Source organism: Ascidiella aspersa, chromosome 7 (genome assembly GCF_963924565.1).
Source record: "Ascidiella aspersa chromosome 7, kaAscAspe10.2, whole genome shotgun sequence".
Lineage (NCBI taxonomy): Eukaryota > Metazoa > Chordata > Ascidiacea > Phlebobranchia > Ascidiidae > Ascidiella > Ascidiella aspersa.
The window spans coordinates 24754745-24775021 of NC_139453.1; the positions used below are offsets into that span (position 1 = coordinate 24754745).

General features: G+C 36.4%; 1 protein-coding gene across 1 annotated transcript; it reads right to left on the minus strand.

The window, feature by feature from the left end:
* Window positions 1-4414: 4414 nt before the first annotated feature.
* LOC146138612 (tripartite motif-containing 55-like) lies at window positions 4415-9813 on the minus strand. Its single transcript, XM_083394074.1, has 7 exons — window positions 9481-9813; window positions 8925-9106; window positions 8373-8468; window positions 7610-7762; window positions 6950-7114; window positions 6152-6292; window positions 4415-5033 (listed from the first exon to the last, which is right to left on the minus strand). The coding sequence occupies exons 1-7, from the start codon at window positions 9569-9571 to the stop codon at window positions 4893-4895; spliced, it is 969 nt and encodes a 322-aa protein (XP_083250200.1). The 5' UTR covers window positions 9572-9813; the 3' UTR covers window positions 4415-4892.
* Window positions 9814-20277: the final 10464 nt, after the last annotated feature.

Below are 20277 nucleotides of genomic sequence, written 5' to 3' on the forward strand. Positions count from 1 at the left end.
CATACCCCAAGCGCTTTTCTACAAGATTTCTGTTATTTTGTATCCTTCATACACATTCCTTTTTTCTATTTGGTGGCATTCTTTACTTGTAAGAATGACACTTTCTTGCCAATACCTAGGCCAATCTCTAGAAAAATTGTTCATGAAAACTGTGCTATTTTACGAATAACATTTTTTTGTGTTTTTTTACCTGTAATTATTCACGAAGCTACTATTTTGCACTCTCACGGGTTGTTGTATATCACGCACATCACGAGCCATATCATGTGATTATTTCCACTTTTTCCATTTTCTTCTTTTTTGTGGCACTGTTATGAAGAATCACTGGTGTTTTGCTGCGTTATATTTCGTTAATTTTCCATAATTTTATTAGGTAGTTTATTTTTATTTTTATAGAGATCGATTTTACGTCACACACACATTGTTAGCGCTATCTTACAACGATTTGCTGTACTTAATAAACTATAAGTTTCAGTTCACTTTTTGTACAGAACCCAGATTAGGTTTAGAAGTGCCTCTGCCCGGCAAAACTCATTGCTATTTTTGTTTTACTTCTTGAAACACAGGAAGTTATTTTGAAGCATATTAGTTGAAGGTTGTAATAAGAATAATAAGGCACCTACAGAAGTAGGTATCATTTCGAACGTTTCGATTATCTCTTTATTTCCTTTTTAAGTCAGTTTTGAAAAATATGTTGAAAATAAAGAGATATTCGAAACGTTCAAAATGCTGCCTACTTCTATATGGGCTTTGATATTCTTAATAGGAAGTTATGTTTTCAACATCCATATATTCTCAAAAGCTTTGTGAACAAAATAACGTCTTTTATAGATTATACGGAAGAACTTCTCCTATAACGAACTTTCTTAGCCTATCAGAACCCGCTTTTATGCACATGACTAAAACAATAACAAACCATTTCACATTCGCAGTTTTATAACGCGGCTCTTACGAATGAAAGCCAAGCTTCCCCGAGTTCTATATTCCAAACAGGAATTTATGTGACTATACCGTGTATTTAATTTGCTTTTGGGCCGATTAGCAACAGATGCAAATGTTTAAGATAGATTAACTAGGGATGCATTTTACAAAAAGTATCGCGATCCGAAACCAAATGACGTCTTATTGGCAAAATAGTTGCAATTGAAACATACAAAGCATTTTTTTGCAGCTCAAAATTTACTTTAATGATAACAAGCTTATAGTTTCAGTTGTTAACCTACTATTATTTGATAACTTCACCTGTCATGGTAAAATCGCTTGTTATTGCATGAAATTGCTAAATGAACGTGATAACGGATCGGTACCACCCCAGTTTTGAACGAGTACAAATACTACCACTTGGCATCGGGTGTCGGCTTCGATGCTATACTACAGGACATCCCAATACAAGAAAATACTTTCGAGTATTACCGATCACTAGTATCAAGTTCTTGTGCCACGTCGAATGTTTATAACCTACCTTATATACAGTAAAGCAAGAAATAAAATTACCACAAAGGGCCGCATCTTCAATTTGTGGTGCACACCGAGTAGGCTATAATTAATTCGTTTTTATATACAATATTATTTAACAGAAAAACTTATTGCTGATTTATCTGAACTCCGGTTAATCACGTATAAATTACCGCATGCTGGATGTTTCCCGTTTTTTGTGGAATGTTGGCAAACATGAATATTCGTATTTGTGTCATTACGATCCTAGATTCACCACAATTTAAATGTTTTTATGGTCATATTTTGCCAACCAATTGCACATGCCTACGGCTGGACGTATGGGAATAATGAAAGATGCGACTATATTATACCATTTAACATATCTTAAGATGTAAACACAGTTGCGTTTGCGTATACTGTAGTTTATACAGCTGGTTTTGCCATAGTGTAGTTTATTATACTCACCAAGGTGCGTTAAGTGCGTAGGCTACTGTTATTCACCTTTTGTATTCCTATAACCTTCCGTTCGTCGTATGGCTCTTTGTATCACACGTCCTATAATTTGTAGATTGAACCGACGTGTTTCTGCAAACTCATCGTTTCATGTAAGGCTTAACCACGAACAATGTTCGTCTGGCCACTTTTGTTGACCGGCAAGATCACTACAAGGGAAATTCAAGCAAAAAAACGTAAGGTAAATATTCATTGCAGTGTTGGATTTTAAAATAACGACCAAGTGAACAAAGAGCACATTATATATATGAACTCTGGTCGCCTTTAATCGGCCCTTTATTGACCTATGGGTAAAACACTTCGAATTGGCCATGTATGGAGGTGATGAGTAGTATAACATCAGTACCACCCCTTTTTTTGTATAAAGTTAAGTGGTAAGGCCGATTTTTTGACGTGGACCTTCAAAAAACAATCCCTTGTCTCTTACTTTAGGAGTCATTTAGAATCCAAGTGTTTTCCAGAACAAAGGTCAAGCTTTCGACCATAGCACCAATCATCCTAAACAGGTCGCACGGGTACAGGCGACTTGCTTCTGAATCCCACAGGAGACAGTTGTCATTCACTCGGATATGTTTAGCGTGTATTACTCACTTACGCGGGCCTTATATAACCTTATACATTCTCTTTATATCGTTGTAAGTCAAATAAAGATATAGACCTAAGTTTTGTCTACGAAGTTACAGCCTCGCTTGTATTGAACGCAGCTTGTTGTTTACTGATATCGCAAATAGATTGAAAACAGAAAGTGGACGAAATCTCTTGAGGTAGGCTCATACAACGCAATAAAAACGTGACAGCAATTAATTTTATCTACTGTTTTTTTATTTTCGATTGTAGAAATCCAAATAAGGTTTTATCTGCTTGTAAATATTTTAAACGGATTAGTCGATAGATAAAATTAGTACTTTGGAAATGTAATTTTTCCGTTAAATTTGGTAAATATTTTCTGAAGAGAGTTTTATCGGGGAGACGTCGCCGACAAAAGCATCATAATATCAGACAACAAGATTTTGTCGACGTTTGGTTATCGAAGCGCAACAATTAAATGGACAATAAACCTTACGACCTCGCAAAATAATCATTCACTCTTTTAATAGGCAGAAAAATGGCGGCGCTGTTAACTTCTTTTCCGTACGAGGATTTTATGCAAAAAAAACTGGTGAAGCCATGGTGGGAAACCCTTCGCGGCTTAACAGTGGCAGTGCTTGCTGGCGTAACGCTGCTGATATTCTTGGTCAACGACAGTGGACTGGTCAGCTGCGTGGTGACCAAAAACGGGAGCCTATCGCTGCCCATGCTCGGCTGTGCGGAGGTTAGTTTCGTAAACGGCCTGTGCTCCCTACAGACCGACTTCGCCTTGCACAACTCGGCCTGGATGAGTCTGCTGGCACTAGGGGTGACGATTTTCGCGCACGATTTCTGGCTGTACGTGCCACTGGTCGGTAAGAAGATTGCTCACTTCGCCGACGCCTGCGAGAGCTTCAAGGCGATGGGCGTAAGCTGCGAACACTTCCGCAACTACCTGATCACGCCCAACACCAGACGCACATCGGAGCTAGACACGCGCAACAGGCGCGTCAGCAGGCAGGTCTGGGGCCAGCTGAGCCGCTGCTTTTTCGCCGATCGGAGAAACTCGTCGGGCCTGGCGAACGTGTACATGGCGCGCAACACTCTGTCCACCGTCGTGGCCGCCGGCGTGTTGGTCGGCGACGTTGTAATCTTGCTGCAAATGCAGCGGATCCAGACAACTTTCGACTGTAACCTTACCGGCTTTCCGGATGCTTTCGTTTGCGCCTATCGCAAGCACAGCCTTATTTATCCGATCTTCTGGTGTCACGCCGTCGTCACCTCGCTACAGCTTCTGATTATGCTCGCCCTGAGCGTGATCGGCGCATACCGATACGTAAACGACCTTTGCGTGCTGTGGAGCATGGTCAGTTCATCTTCGACCAGTTGCCCGGACGCCGAGTTTGGCAAACTGATCAACATGTTTAAGGACGACGAAGTACTGGCGATGATGTGCACCGCGGCAGAAGTGAATTTCGACGAAGCAGAGCGGAATAACGAAGACAGGAGATTAACCCCAAGACCTGCAGAAACGTTTCTGTGTCCAAAGAAAATTGCAGAGAATCGTGTCGACGTTGAGAACGAATCGGTAAACCACCTACGCGAAGAGCTAACTCTTGAAATTCCAGAAATCATTGTAAATGTTGTTCAATAGGCGTTTTTTCTGTACCCTGTGGTCACGGCTATTGGCTATTTGCCACGCCGAATGTGGCTTCGTTACGAATAGCAAAAGTTTTAACATTAGGAATAGTTGGGAGTGTATAAAATAGCTTCAATATATTATTGGAATATATAACTTCTTTCGATACATTTCTGTTTTCAATTAAACATTCTTAATTTAAAACATTGGCCTCTAAAGAAAATAATGCTATGACACAAAAGTACATCTTTAGGCATATATTTTCAAGATTGCACACTTAACAGCTAACCGGATTAGAAGCAGATCCCCATAATAGATTTTGTAAGAGGACATGTATAGGTTAATTACAATTAAACAGATCAATAAGGTGTTTACTGTTTGCCAACCTTAAACAAGATATAGTATGTTTTTGTGCTCCAATTACAACAGCCCGGAATAAAACATATAGAAGAATTTGTACTTGCAGTGCGACCTTCTTAAAATTGCAAATCGCAAATAAGTGTCTGGCTGTAGTCTACGCGTCCGGTATTTACTGATATTGGTTATGGCCAACTAAGGATGTAAAGAACTGTTTTAGATTATGTTATTTTACTAATAAAAGCGCATATAAAGACGATAAATAAATACCACATTTACAAAGAAGTAGGCGTAGATTTCCAATCTAATGATAGTTTTCGATGGTCAACTAAAACTAAGTACAGCAGCCTAAAAGCGATATGCCGTGAATTAAATTTTGTTAACTGGTTGACGTTTTGGATAGAATTCTGTTTAGGTCTTCGACTTTGTTAGAAAGTCCAACGTCGTCCAATTTTTTGAGAAAATCCGTGGCGCCCTCCGTGTCCAAGATATCCTCGATCTGATTAAGCAGTTGTTGCGCCTGTAAAGCAATGTCCAAATAGGTTTAGTACCAAGTGGTAGTTCGAAGGTTAGGAATCGGTAAACAAGACAATCGTATATTTGCAAATAAAATCATATAATTTGCAAAAAGAAGGCTTTTGAGCTAGGTATTCGACTATTACCACTTGTAAATGTTTTTTTTTACCACTGGTACTGATGTGCCACAAAAGCAATCAGCTAGTTTAGTTCCAGTTAAATATGAGGCCAATCCAGTAACATGCAGCCCAACAGCTGACTTTAAAAAGTTTAGGAGTAGATCAAACCTCTTGGTAAACAAAATATGTGGGTATGCACTTAAGTGCAAATTACCTGAAATTTGATCTGGACGTGGTTCGTGAGCTCACATTAAAGCTAGGTTAATACAATTGTTGTGGTCACGCGTTTTAAATTGTTTTTCAAAGTTTGACTAATGCACAAGGCACTGCCTACAAATTCAGCTAGTAACTGTGGTCCTACTAATGTCGAAATTAAAATACAAAAAATAGGAAATGCAACTATAGTCGGCCTGAACAACGAGTTGTTTGAGGTCTAGCAAAAATGTGTTAAGATTTTTTATCTAATACTATATTGTAACCGTTATGGATTGCTATGTAGGAATTTTTGACGTATTCCCGTGCCTTATACAATAGTCTTAAAAGATTACGACATTCCTTTACTTGTGTTGTGTTACAAAAGTCGGTACAATACGTCATTTTATAGCGGGGCAGCGGATTCGGTTAAAAATAACCCGAGTCCCGTGTCTGACTCCGACCAAAAAAAGGTAGATTTTCAGCACTTCACTCATAGGGGTGTCATATAATTCATCACCCACAATTCATGGTTGAAAATTATACCATATTTGCCATATCACCTTTACAAAGCTTGCGATCTATCAGTTATCAGTTTCGAAATATGGCTCGGCGAAAATGCACGTCGGCTTCGGGACTCGTAGTCTTACTCGAGTCTCGGGTCCGACTTAAGCAAAAGTATCCTACCCTTTCGGGTTGCGAGTCCAGAGTCTCGACTTTGACTCCGACTCCGCAGCCCTGTTTTATAGTCCTTCACTGTTTTAAATTAAATGCATTGTGCGCCATAACAATAGAAAAAGGCGTTGCTCACCTGTTTAAACTCCGCCGTCAGGCCGCATATTTCCTTCTGCCTCTTCCGCTTCTTCTTCTCTACAATGGCGTCAATGTCGGAGTACATCGCCTGACGACGTTTCTCGATCTGACCAATCATCGTGTCGCACTCCTTGTCAACCTGAAAGCAACGTGATCGACAAGCTCTTATTAATGTAGTAATCTAAAGAGCAGATTTGAATTGCATTATAGTCACCATTGAAAATCTTGACCTGATTTAAGTCATCGGAGCAGAATTAAATATAGGCCGAAATTATTTTATAAATAATTTGTAATTTAGAGTTTAACTGCTTCGGCATTTGTATCTTGGCTTGTGTAATCGCCAAATTGTTAGGATTGTAACTCGTAGTGTTATGGAAATATTAGATTGAGTTTCTAGAGTCGGTTAAATAGCAAAAACGTATTATGGAAATGCTCCAGCGGCCGGATTTGTTGAAATGATATTTGATTTTCGTATTGTACTGATGTTGGGAATAATTTGCACTAGCGAGAGTAGACCGATACTTGACACTATAATCCGTACCGAAACCCGAGATTTTAGACAAAAACTATCGCGATTTGATCCGACACCAAATGACGTCATAACTAAACAAGCAAAATCGATAAAATAAGAGTATGTTATTTCCAGGGTATTACGTTGCTGTAAGGAGTATAGTTACGCCAAGTTGTTATCCTATATAACCACCACTTGGCATCGGGGCCCCGATTCGATGGTTTTAGACATCCCCAGTTAGCACCCCCCAAAAAATATGCGTGTATAATGTATATATAGGCCTGCCTTTTTCTTCAGTTCAGTGCCCCTGTCCTCCATCGAAGTAACGACGCCTTCGGTTTGCAGAATGCTGCTCCCGATTTTTTCAATCTTTCCCGACAGAACGTCTGTTGTGCGTCGTAGGCGACGTCGCACAACCTTGAACTTCTTCAAAACTGCGATCGGCGCGATCTGCAAAAGTAGGAAGTAAAAAAGTGCTCGTGGCACAATGCATACGCTGCTTTTGTGTATAAGACAAATCTAGAAAAACTCTTACATATATATAGATAAGTATTACACAATATAGATATAAGAATAAAAGAGAAAAGATAAATTTACCAAAACAATTATTTTTACGCACTGTTTTGAGAGACTTCCACCTAAAACAGAGTAAAATCATTACTGCAAAGTTCTAAGAAACTTTTGATAACGTAAAAAGTATATTACAAATTAACAATGTTGCACGAACGAGACAACCAAGCTATTCGTTTTATACCAAAAGTCGACGTTTTATGACATATTCTTCAACGTTTAACATGTTATGTCGTTCCGTAATGCCTGTCCTGTGCCTATCATTAGGAAAATGCCTTTGGCCGCATTGTATTTACAAGCAATACTCCACAACTTAAATCAAACTTATAGAAGCCATCGCCTTGTGCTATTTCAGTGTTACGACAACAACAATACCTTGTGGTGCTTGTGCTTGTCGTCCAGCGCGCACAGAGGACAGAGGTTAGATTCGCAAGTCTCGCACCACATCAGACGCTCCATGTGAAACTCTAGGTGGCGCTCGCACGTCGGGTAGCGGACCTTGCTCTCTTGCTTAAAGCGCTTCACCGCCTTCGAAAGTTCGAGATGTTTGTTTTGCATTTTGTAGGTTGCCAACTTATGCTCTTGTAGATTGCAAAATTAGTTGTATTTTAAAGGCAACGCAAAACATATAATCAAACACAACTATCCTCATTCAGAAAGTGCGCGTTCCAAAATGCACACGCTGCCTTTGACAACAACATAAATCTAGAGATCACGCTTACAATATAGAGATAAACACTACACGATTTACTGTAGATATAGGATAAAAGAGATAACTTTAACAAAACATCAATTTTTACGTACTTATTTGGGAGTATTTCACTTAAAATAGGCAAAAATTACCACTGCATAATTGTAAGGACTTTTGATAACGTAAAAGTATATTTAGGCTACAAATAACAGTGCTGCATGAACGAGAAAACAAACCATTTGCTTTATACCAAAAGTTGCCATTCCGAGAAATCACTGTTTTTACACTTAATTTAAGGTAAGTTTTAGGAAAGTACCCAACTACCGATGCTATAGTTCCGTAAAAACATTTTTTCTAAAATGTTTCATATCTACAGTATGCCTATTCAGGTCTCAACAATTAAAATGTATACCAATTAGCGGACACACATACAAATTTAGTTTTCACCTGCTCGATGTTGATGTTTTTAGGTAAGCTTCCAACCTTTCCAGGCCCGTACTTTATGATTCCCCGGCAGGTCGGGCATTGGAAGCGATTTCGTTGCTTAAAAACAAGAAAGCTTTACCACAGAGTCAGTTTCAAATCGTCGCGTTTTTCTTTCAATCAAGAAAAAGTGTGACCTTGTAAGCTGTTTGAATCTTAGAGCTTATAAGCGTGATTTATATTATTTTACGTTGATACGTTAGGCCTAACTTTCACTTTATTGGACAGTTTTCATTACGACATAAGCTGCCAGCTTCTTTTGTGATTTTTTGAAGCAAACCAATATTTGATTTGGTGGTAAAACTATTGTCAAGTGAAATTCCTATCGCCTTGTGTGTCTCGCTAATTTCAGAAAACTTTCCAAGGGCGTCGCGTGGAAAAAAATAAACGCCGTTGAAAAATATACTTTTTAGGTAAAAATTAAAGGGATAGCTAGCCACAAATTCAAATTAAATTAGCATTTGCTTAATTCTTCCAAATTAACGAACTACAAATAGTTAGTTGTCGAAGTCTGACCTGCAGCGCTGGATCAGCACCCTCGATCAAATCGGCGGCACAAAAGCGACAGAAGGTGTGAGAGCAAGGAAGGAACAACGGAGAGTCGTATAGTTGGTGACAGGAGGGACACTGAAGTTCCAGCGGGACAGAAGGGGGCTGCAACCCGAGAGACACGGATTGAGAATATTCGGTGGAGCGGCCTGCGAATTAAATCAATTTTTTTTAGTAAGCGATTTTGTTACTTTGCTTGAAATATTTGTATTTGGGATCAAAAAAAAATTTTTTTTTTCAGGCAAATCACCTTAAAAGCAACAATTCCCTGTGTATTACCGATTACCGTGTTCCAACAGCATTGTGATAAACCCCAAAACGGATATTAAAGTTACTGCGCAGGTTGACGATTATAGGTTACACTAAATATTGTTCAGAAATCAACGAACTTGCTTGCTAACTTAGAAAAATCTGCAGGACAGAGCTAAGCTATAGGCAAATTAATTCTTATCTTTTCTAATACACCTATTTTTTTAATAAGCCATTTAGCCTACACATACAGAGGCAAATAATATGGTCCCACCTGTTGTTGTAGCTAAGCTTGACAGGGTTGCATTTCTTTTTGAACTTCCATCAATTGTCGCATAAACGTTTACCATTTCCTTGGACGACATTTCTCTGCCTTTGTTGCAGCCCTAATCGTTATATATCGCGAACAAATATCAAGAAAACGCCAAAACAGGACACAGTCTTATAAAAGTCATTGGTAGGAAGCGTATAAAATTAATTTCACAGTATGTAAAACAGTAATCATAGTACTTTCAGCCAAAATTTAGACCTCAAACTGTACTCCATTACAAGAAAACTAAAGCAAGACTTTCACTTGCTTAAACCGGTGATTACCGGCTATCTCTATGATGTTCATGTCACCTTGTCTAATGAAGTACAGCTTTGGTTTAATTTAACACAACCGACCAGCTGCACGCTTCCCGTTCAATACAGACCTGAAACTTGCTGTAAAGAACCCCTAATTACAGGACAGGCGCAAGCACAGATCAAGCGAAACATAGCTAAAGGTGAGCTTTCGCCCGGGGCTGTACAAATCACTGGTGACGAAGAACGCTCGCGACCTGCTCGGTTCGTTGGTGGCCACGATATTCAGCTAACTCAGTGGCCTTGGGGGACTCAACGGCACGCAACGCACCGCAATCAACGTAAATAACAAGCTCTGTATTGTAGTAATGGTACCGTGGTGACGGCCGAGTATTTCTTTGAATGACGAGTGCCGGCGAGATTCGTTAATTGCTGTTGCTTAGGCTCAAAAATCGCAAATAAGTTTGTTTTATTACATAAACCATTTTAATTTTATTTAGTACAAAACAACGCAGAATTTAAGAAAAAATAAATAAAAATTTAGTCGTTTCAAACGACGGAAAAACATAAACATCTTCTAAATTTCCATAAAAATAAAAATCTCCACTGACGTAAAAATAACCCCAAAAATAATAAATAACATCATCTGAAAATAAAACAAGCACTTAAACAGCTTGGCAGATGCAAATAGTTATTGATCCGATATAACAGGCATCCATTCATCGAGCTGCTCAAGTTTGCAATCCTTCCATTTTTCCATAGCCTCCGTACCGTCCTCCTCCATATTGGTGTCAAGCCCTAATCCTTCCGACAAGAAGGGGTCTTCAATTTCTTCAACTGTAACTGAAAGCAAAATACGAATTTTCAGTCAAGTTATACGATAAATTTTTGGTTGTATTACACATCAGAAACAAACGAGTGTTTGACTTATTTAGTTCAAAATATCCACTGGAATTATTTTTAGTATCCTTATGGGTAATAAATATTTGCTGATTTCAATTTCGTCATTGTAGAAATATTAAAGACCATTCAGAAGTAGGTATCATTTTGAACATTTCGAAAATCTCTATTTATTTTCAACATAGCAAGCCTGCACCTGCTGTTTAAAATGCTAGCTATACTTCTGTATGGGCTTTGATATTTTTACGAACGTCGCAAATATTTGATATTTTTATTAACGTCGCAATAATTTGTACTTAAATGTCCACGAAAAATATAACAATTGAAAGGCTGGCATTTTCTTCCGAAGGGTGTTATAACTGGTGAAGCGCATTTCATATATTGTCCGAGTAATTCCTCTAAAAAATTAAATTGTTGCTTTGTGGGATCACATGCAGTTCGAGATCGATTTATCTACACAAAAGGCAGGTCACCTCTATTTATAGTTATTAAAAACGTGTGAACTTGAAACCTGTTTCAACATAAGTATTTTTCAAAAGAATAAAACACTTTGAGTTAGTTTTTGTTAATATTTGAGAAAATCTTTGGTCGATGTACGTACACATTAGGGAAATATTAACAAATAAATAGGAAATTAAAATTGAAACAGCCGCTCTGAGTTTCAGTTTTTAAATACCAATGTGTGGATATTTTCTAAAAAATAATTATTTAAATGGTAATTAAAATTCCAGGTCCCGCCTTTGCAAGTTAGTTGCGAGAAATTCCAGGAAATATCAGATGATACCATATGAGAAACTTATTTCTCTCTACTTCCTAATAAATGATACGAGGAACGCAGGTCATCCCGAAATTTATGTGGGATGGAATAACTTCAAACCAGTAGAAGTGGTACAAAAGACCTTTCTGTAAAGGATAAGGTAAGGTATTTGCACGGAAATAAAATTTGTTACCAACCTTTTTCTTGCGCGTCTGCCCAAAAATCTTTGGGCGGCGACACCGATCCTTTATTGCTGAGACTAGGAGAAGTAACCTCGTCTGGTTGGCTCTTTAGACTCAGGTCAATTGGCTCGTTATCGCCTAACAAACACTTCCGATTGCAGATTTGCCGAAATAATCTCTCCGGTTAAATAAAATGGCGGAACAACAGCGTTATCTTTATAAATGAAAAGTGAATTGCCAGGCGCGTGCCGTATGCCACAAATCTAGTCTGTACTTCCACATTTCATAAAATATGAACCTGGAAAAGTGTTAATGGATCCCTTATATTCAAATGTTTTAAATAAAGTAGCAGTATTTCTAAGCGAAAATTAAGAGTGCGTTATTTAATATCAAGAAATCTTACAAAAAACGTCAGCAATATAAACTTTGCAAAATGTAAATAATAAAATCAATTAATGGCTTTGCTAAACATAATGTTAGTATACCAAACTTGGCGATGTTCCTATTTTTATTTTTGTCATTCGCACCTACATACCTTCTGCTGGTTTTTCCTCCGTCTTTTTTTCTTCTTCGTCATTTACGTCAGCTGACTTGCTTACGGCAGAGTCTTCTTCGGCGCCAATAGGCCTGCGTTATGTCATGAGCAAACGCGAAAAAATAGTTACTGAAGGGGAAGGTGCTGTTATCTAAATGTACATTTTAATGAAGTTTTCTCTTGAATCAGCAGAAATTTTTCGCACTGGCTCTTCCTGGAGATACCCTAAATAATTTATTTAAAACCGAAATAAATAGATTTTATAGAGCTAAAACTCAAACTTACAACAAATCACCTTGCACTGAACTTAAAACTGAATAAAAAATCCTTTTTGAGACGTAAACTTACTGACCACCTGTGGTGACTAAGGTTTCCTTAAAAAACGCGGACAGAACAATTTACCTTACTAAACATCGCACTTTGCCAAAAAAACGAAGTATATTCAATATCAGACGCAAACCTGCTGTCCATTTCCATCGTAAAGATTTCTGAATCGAGCTTTAGCGGTTTCGACAAAGGTACTTCCCCGTCGTTGGTAGGGACCGCAGCTTCGCCAACAGCGCCGCTAGCGGATTTCGTGCTCTTCTTGGGCTGCTTAAAAGTGGGTTTTCGAGCCGGGGCCATGAACGAGGGTTTTTTTGCGGATTTTGAAGATGAAGTTTCTTTTGCGACTTCTGGCTTGGATTTTGACAGAGTTCCGTCTTTGTTAGGGGCGGTCTTCTTGCTTTTGCCTAAGAGTTTAATTAGTTAAACAACTTAAACAAACAGTTAATGGCGAAGAACAAAGCAACAGAAAAAAGAAGGTCACTCACAATTTGGTATTAATTGGGATAAAAAAATACCCTAATATTTATTTACCATCTCCTTTGCATTTAACGGTTTCTTGCTGTTTTGTTTTTGCTTTTTTCGGAGCAGCAAGGCTTTTTTTCGGGGCAACGACTTTGTCCCGGGTTGCAACCACTCGATCTTTGGAGCTTTCGTCGATTGAAACATCTTGGTCGGTTTCAGACTTGCTGGAAACGAACGAGTCGTTCAAATTGTCGCTGGCTTGATCCCAGTATTCGTATTTCTCGTCTGCGGGATCGTCTGTAAAACATATATATATATATAATTGAATACATTTTGAAAACTAAAATTGGTATTGAAAACGCCTTGCTTTAGGACCAAAATATATTTTTTGGGGAGACAAGTACAATACTTTGATTTTTTAAGAGAAGTTTTATTTATTGTGATCATTTTGATACAGATTGTATAGCGGCATAGGCTACCCACACCAAAGGCGATTTAAACGGAAATTTGGAGCGTTTGAAACGCCAGCATAATAGTAAGACATTTTTTAACAAAAATATTATATAACCGCAAAAAATTTAGTAACCTTATATGAAGGGCGAAACGACAGAAGCGCCACACAATTTGTTTACCTTTTTTGTCAGAATCCTCGTTATAGTGAAGACGAATGGTGGGTACGACTTGGTCTTTTTGCTTTTTTGGCTGCTGTGAAGCGAGGTTGGTTTGCTGCTCTTGCTTTCGCTGCTTCGGAGTGGATTTCGCCGACTTTAATTGCTTTCCTGCGTTTTTACACAAGACAACAATCAGACTTGGACAACTAGATAATTCTAGGTTTCTATTTTAACGAACTAGAGCAAAATGCCGATAATTCTAGTATAATTTGTAAATTGCTTGTGTTCCGCCCTATTTCTAGTTGAAATCTAATTCGGACATCACCAGAAATGCTAACTTTGCTTTTTTAGTCTCTCAATTAAAACAACGAATACGAAATAGAACTCTTCGGTCGAAACGACTCGTTTGTGATTGTACATTCTAAAAAGCATGTGACATGCTAAAACGTATAAAAATTGCAATGTAAATCAAGTTGAAATTCACGTTGTAAATTTCAAGTAAATTCGTTGTATTAAGAATTCGGTAATTCTAATCTAAATTGGAAAAACTGAAATGCTCTAATTTTAATGCTAATCTATTTTTTAAAACTAAAATAAAAAAGGGATAAACGAGTTAATGTGTTACTTACTATATCTCTTTGGAGCCCAGCACTTTGAGTTTGACCTTTCTTGAGCAAACCGAGTTTCAAAGTTGTACTTTTGTAGCCTTAAATAAGTGATACAGTAAGTAACAACTAACAAGTATTCGTAATAACAGTCAAGCAAATAATAGTATATTTAACACGATTTCAAAAGATATAACAATTTTCAGAAACCATTCCTTTTAAGTGCCTTGAGTAAAAAAATGTGAAGTGCAAATAAAAAAAAAAAAAAAAAAATTTGAAAAAAAACACAAGAACTCCAACAAACCAATTCATATAATGCCAAAAATTAGTTAAACTTATACCGCAGAAAATAAATTATCAATCTCAACCTTTCTTCAACAGTCATTTGAGCAGCTTTTTCAGCCTCAGAAACTGCAGCTTTCAGTTCTAAGCTAAAATCTCCACCCAATTGACCAGCCTGTGTATTAAAATGAGACAATTTAAATGTACTTTTTGTATGATTCACTGCTTCTCAAAAATACACTTGACACTTAGGCATACACCAGTTTTTTAAATTTCATTATGTTTACCAATAATATTGGCCAATCTTTTGTTTCTGCAGATATATCGGCATCAGAAAATTTTAGCTGATATTTACTACAAAAATATTAAGTATTTTCGAAAGATTTAACAAATTTCATATTGTTTTAGGGTTGAGCATCATGTCAAGTTATAACAAAAAAACAAGTGTTTAATAAGTATAGGTAGATGAACTCAAATATTTTTAGGATTTTCTTTTCAATTAATTCAAATTTTAACTATATGCCAGGTCCAGGTGTCTATGTAGGTTTTGTGTACCGGTAGTCAACAACAGTAAAAATAGGGTATCAGTATTGATCCGAAAAAGTGATATAAGTTTAACCTTAATTCTTAAAAAAAAGTTTAATAACATTATTATAACAATAACTTACCACTTTGAAGGGATTTTTTGTGTAAGAAGCAACATATTTTTGGGCCACCCAGGCTCTGCTAACATTTTGATCAAGGAAGACCACATGGTAACGAAGCTGAAAGCAAAAAAAACATGTGCTCAGAAATATTTAATATCTGACCTGGCACTTATTAAAAGGGCACTGCATTTGACTAGCGAAATATATACCTGAAAAAACTGTTACACTATGTCCTCTATATCTAGACAGTTTATTCTGGCAAGCTTAATCCTGTTTGACAAGACTGTACCAACTAAAAAGTTTATTTAATGTGCTTTACTCCAATCATAGCTGGTAAACTAAATGCTGAACATGGTTTAAAAAATAAAAAACCCTGTTGACTTCAAAATGACATACATGTTTTTAAATTCTGACAAGTACTTCTAAATTCTGACACTTGCATCTTACCACTGTTCCCTCGTGATCATATTCATAAAACAAACTTGTATCTGGGTCACTGTCAACCATTGCTGGCCACCTGAAGCGCAAAATTTATTTTATTTTATTTTTTTATAAGTGTAAAACAGAGGCGGCTAAATAAAATATATTTCGTTAGTTTTGCATTCCAAGTTCTACAAAAGTTTTCACAAAATAATTTATATCATTTCAATTCCAAAGTTGCCTTAACCACTCAATATACAAAGAAATAACACAGTAATGCTTACGCAGGGTAGCCAGGTAGCTTGGCCCAAACTATAGACCCGGCATTGTACTCAGTGTAGACAAAGTGATCTTGAGAGTTGGAAAGGCAGCTCCAATCCACTTCAGGAAGTGAACACCTATAGAAATGTTTGTTTGAGATAAAATGATTGCAATTGAGTAACATAAAAAGTCTGTGCTATGTAGTTTTTTTGTGAACAGTAGTTTTACAAAAAAATATTGTTTAAAAAAGTTAAACACAGTTCTCAAATTTCATATTTAATTGTTGTTATTAATCAAATACACATTTACTTATTTTGTTCTGTGTCTGTACTTAAAGCACATGTCCAATACTCCGGCAAAATACTTGGGTCAACACAATTTTCAAGAAATCTCCATTTAAGGCAATTTTTTGCGCAACACTGTACCCAAACACCTGTAAAATAAAAAAAGGAGCAAAACAACTTCGATAATAAGCATTCTAAAGCTACAATCAGTTTGTAAGTACCTTTGGTGAGATATTTTCTCTTATTCTTTGTTTCGTGATTAACTACAGACTTTTTGTGATGTTTCCTCTTTTTTTCCTTATGAGATGTGTCTAAAAAAAATTACAATGATTTATTAAAATCTTCTAACTTTTTCTCATTTTTCCTTTTGCTCTCACCTACATATTTATACTCCATTAGTAAAAACTAAGTATTCTATTTGTAAGGTGCAACATTGTAACATGACATAATATCCTCTCAATCTTTAAAAAAATTGTATCCAACAAGATAACAAGCAAGTTAACATCAGTAGCAAAAATACATCACCTTTGTTTGTGCGGTTATCGTACTCTAGGCTTGTCTTCTTATGAATGTGATTGATAGAATTTCTTGGTTTTTCTTTAATGGGCTTTAGTAGGTTCTTTTTTAGTAGGTCTTCCTCAAGGGGGCTTGTTTTGGGGGTAATTTCATTTTGGTCTTGAACACTAAAAATTTAATTACGGCCGTTGTTTTTCAAAATTTTATATTTATTCTAAAAGCTATACAGTAAAAAAATGTAAAATTTTATGCTTGCTAACTGGTAAAATGTGCAATCTGAGCAAAACTTTAGTTTTTCAATCACACAATCTTAAATTAAAAACTTTGTCTATACTTGACTGGTGTTGCATTTTGCAGCCTGTCTACAAAATCCTCAGCTGCAGCAGATGGATTGCAATACACCTTTGCAGGCTTTTGTGGAACTGCAACATCAGGGAACTGATAAGTGTATTTTTTCTAATGCAACAACTAAACTAAAATAAACATATGCAATTAGATAAACTAAGGAAAAGGCATGTAGAAATTCCACATGTTGAGTTACCAGAGCAGAAATATTTTCTAATTTATCTTTAAATAAAAGTCTCTCTATTTAAATATAGAATATATACAAGGTTGGCAAGTTATGCTTGTGAATGCGCTCAGCCAAAAAACATTATTTAAATGAGAAGAAACTCATTTGCGTTAGAGTGGTTTTCAGAATATTAATGTCCAGCAATTAAAATTTTAGAAATAAGGTATTATAGATGAGCAATTCAAAGCTGCCAAACCTTACGCCTGCGCAATATCCAAAGTTTACAATCTGGAATATATACATCACTTTACCGTAAAGTTGTTGTCCTTTCTTCGAAAAAAAAAAGAAAAGTGGCAACAAATACTCACCCGTTAGTTTCCCGGATGCAGCCCGAGAAAGGACACAAGCAAACAGGTCATCATATTGTTCGTCACTTATACCAATTGTTGGCTTTGTACCCTTCAATACAGGTTAATAAATAGATTATTTTTCACCAGGAAATTCTCTTCATATTATTGACCTGTATTTGCCCTATACAATAACAATGTGTCCTATAAGAAATTTTACTGGACATAATTTCAATGAGATATATTTTAATTTAACGTTATGTTAAAATCAAACAGCCCTTACAGTGTTACTGGGCACACCTAATGTCAAAATTGCCACTGTAAAGTATGATAAAACATTGGTGTTAATTCAATTTTTGGGTGCAGGTTTAGTGATACATTTTAGGGGGTAAACTTTCTGCACTGGCAAAAAGCTAGTTAAAAACAATATTTTACACATTCTATTTACTTCACACATGTCCGTTTAAAAATCGACAGCACTAAACAATAAACAAATTTATTAAATCTGTTGTAGTATGGCTTGTATAACAGTATAGGAAAAACATAAATATCCAAAGCCAAAAAGGTGTTAGGATTAAGATTAACAACATTAAAAACTTACTGTTTCTTCTTGATCTGTAAAAGCTGTTTCAGACGTTGGTTCTTCTGCACAACAAAAATTAAATTTAAAGACTAATAATTTTACATGCATACTGAAATTTACCTGGTTTGTAATTCGGATTATCACTCGTCTCATTGCTTGATTTTTGAGTAGCTGGTGAAGCAAACGTCGGACTATTCATGTTAAACCCACAATTTTGATTTAATTTAATAAAACTGCAAAAGCAAACTACGTTATAAAATTGAAAAACTAAATAAAGCTTTTTCCCGCCAAAATCAACCCGTTAATCCGAACTTCTACAGTACAGGAAATAAACTATAGTTTATACACCGTTAAACATATCAATACTGATATTAATAGTTTAATAAAAGTTGCACAAGGTTTAATGTACTCCAAGGCGAAAATAAGTAAATCAATTTTGACTTTAGAAGTTTTACAAAAAAATAGGCGTTTACCATAGGTTTCTGAGCAAGTCACGTGACAAATAAGGCAACAAGAATACGAAGAAAATGTTAGCTGCAAAGCCAGACTGGCCGTCGATTGAATAGGTCGTGTGTGCTACAATTCTGTCGTTATGTAGTATTGCTAGAGTTGTTTGACCCAAACCCTAACTGTAATATAATTAATCAATAGGTGGTGCTGTTAGAAGGAAGTTAAACCTTAAAGATACTGAAAATTGTGAACTTGTTCTTTTTGCGTTATGCTTGACTGGTGATTAGTCACGTGGTCAATGTCAGCCATCTTGTCACGTGATGTAAACACAACTGGCGTTAGCGATGCGTGACGTTGACATCGTGGGACGCCGTTAAGGAAACGTTTAATCATTCATATGCCAATAAAAAAATGTTTTTTTTTGCCAAACAAGCTATTTAAACACTTTTTGAAACCATAATCTATAAAACAATGCAAAACATTTTTTTCATAGAAATACTAAAACACTTGACAATGTTCGGGTTAAGATGTATTAATTAGTGATAACTTTCAGGGAAACAAATAGGCTTATATATTGAAAATGTGTTTGATGTTTATATTATTTCAATCAGACAGTGTCACATGGCTTCTATTAAAAAATAAACAACCATTAAACAAGAAAACATGCCCTTATTTTTGTAAATATGAAAACAATTGTCTTGTATTTGTAAATTCCAAAATGTTACCAAAAGTTTTAGTTTATTGATTTAGGGAGGCCACTTTGAAAAGTATGGCAGATCTCATCGGGTAAAAAAAATTCATTTAAACTGACTTGTAACATATAAGTCATTTAAACTGACTTGTAACATATAAGTCATTTAAACTGACTTGTAACATACAAGTCATTTAAACTGACTTGTAACATACAAGTCATTTAAACTGACTTGTAACATATTGGGGTGCCAGGTTGTAAAGTAAGGTCACACTATGCAACTGTCATAGACGCGCATTTCATGTATAATCAACGTAAAATGCGGTCAGCGTGAAAAATTGCTCAAACGCATACTTATGTTGCATTAACGGGTTTTAGTATGGTACTCCATTTTCATCCGTGAAAATTTTACCGGTATTACAGCCGCGCAAATTCAAGCTGCAAAATCGTCTCCCCTGCGCAAATTCCTAAGTTTCCAATCTGGCCGGAATGCAGGTTGGAAAAAAAAACACGCGGGTGCTCTTGGCATGTTTTTTAAAGAAATAGGAAGGTAATATTTAATTATCTCATGTTGTTGTGTTTTGATGTTCCCGATCACTAACTCTCAAAAGTATTTAAGGCATTTTTAATGTAGTAGTTAGACAGGGCATATTCAATTCATTAATGTGATATATATTTTTTACCTCACTTCATACCTGTAGACCTCTTAAAACCGGACGACGCACTTAGCAAGTGAAGCAATCTCAAATTACTTTAGTTAGAACATTGTTTTTCTTGAAATGCTTCAAGTTGCATTTTATAGGCCTCAAATTGCCGAAATTTTCAACTGCACCCCAAATATGTGAAATGCTTGTGCGGCATAGTTTTACAGTGCAATCTGTGCAATGCAGAGTGCATCGGAAAATCATCAAGTGCACCCGAGGTGCATTTTTTGATCTTTGTTGCAACCGGTCACCAAGATATTTTTGGTTGTGCACCCCTGAGATCTTGTTGAGATGTACCATACTTTCCAGACTGGAAAGTGCCCCCCTGGTAACATTCTATGGCAAACCGGTTAAGAAGTGCTGGTTTAAGTTATATCTATAGATTTGCAGCATTATTCACTGATATATCTTATTTTTGTTTTTAGACTTAAG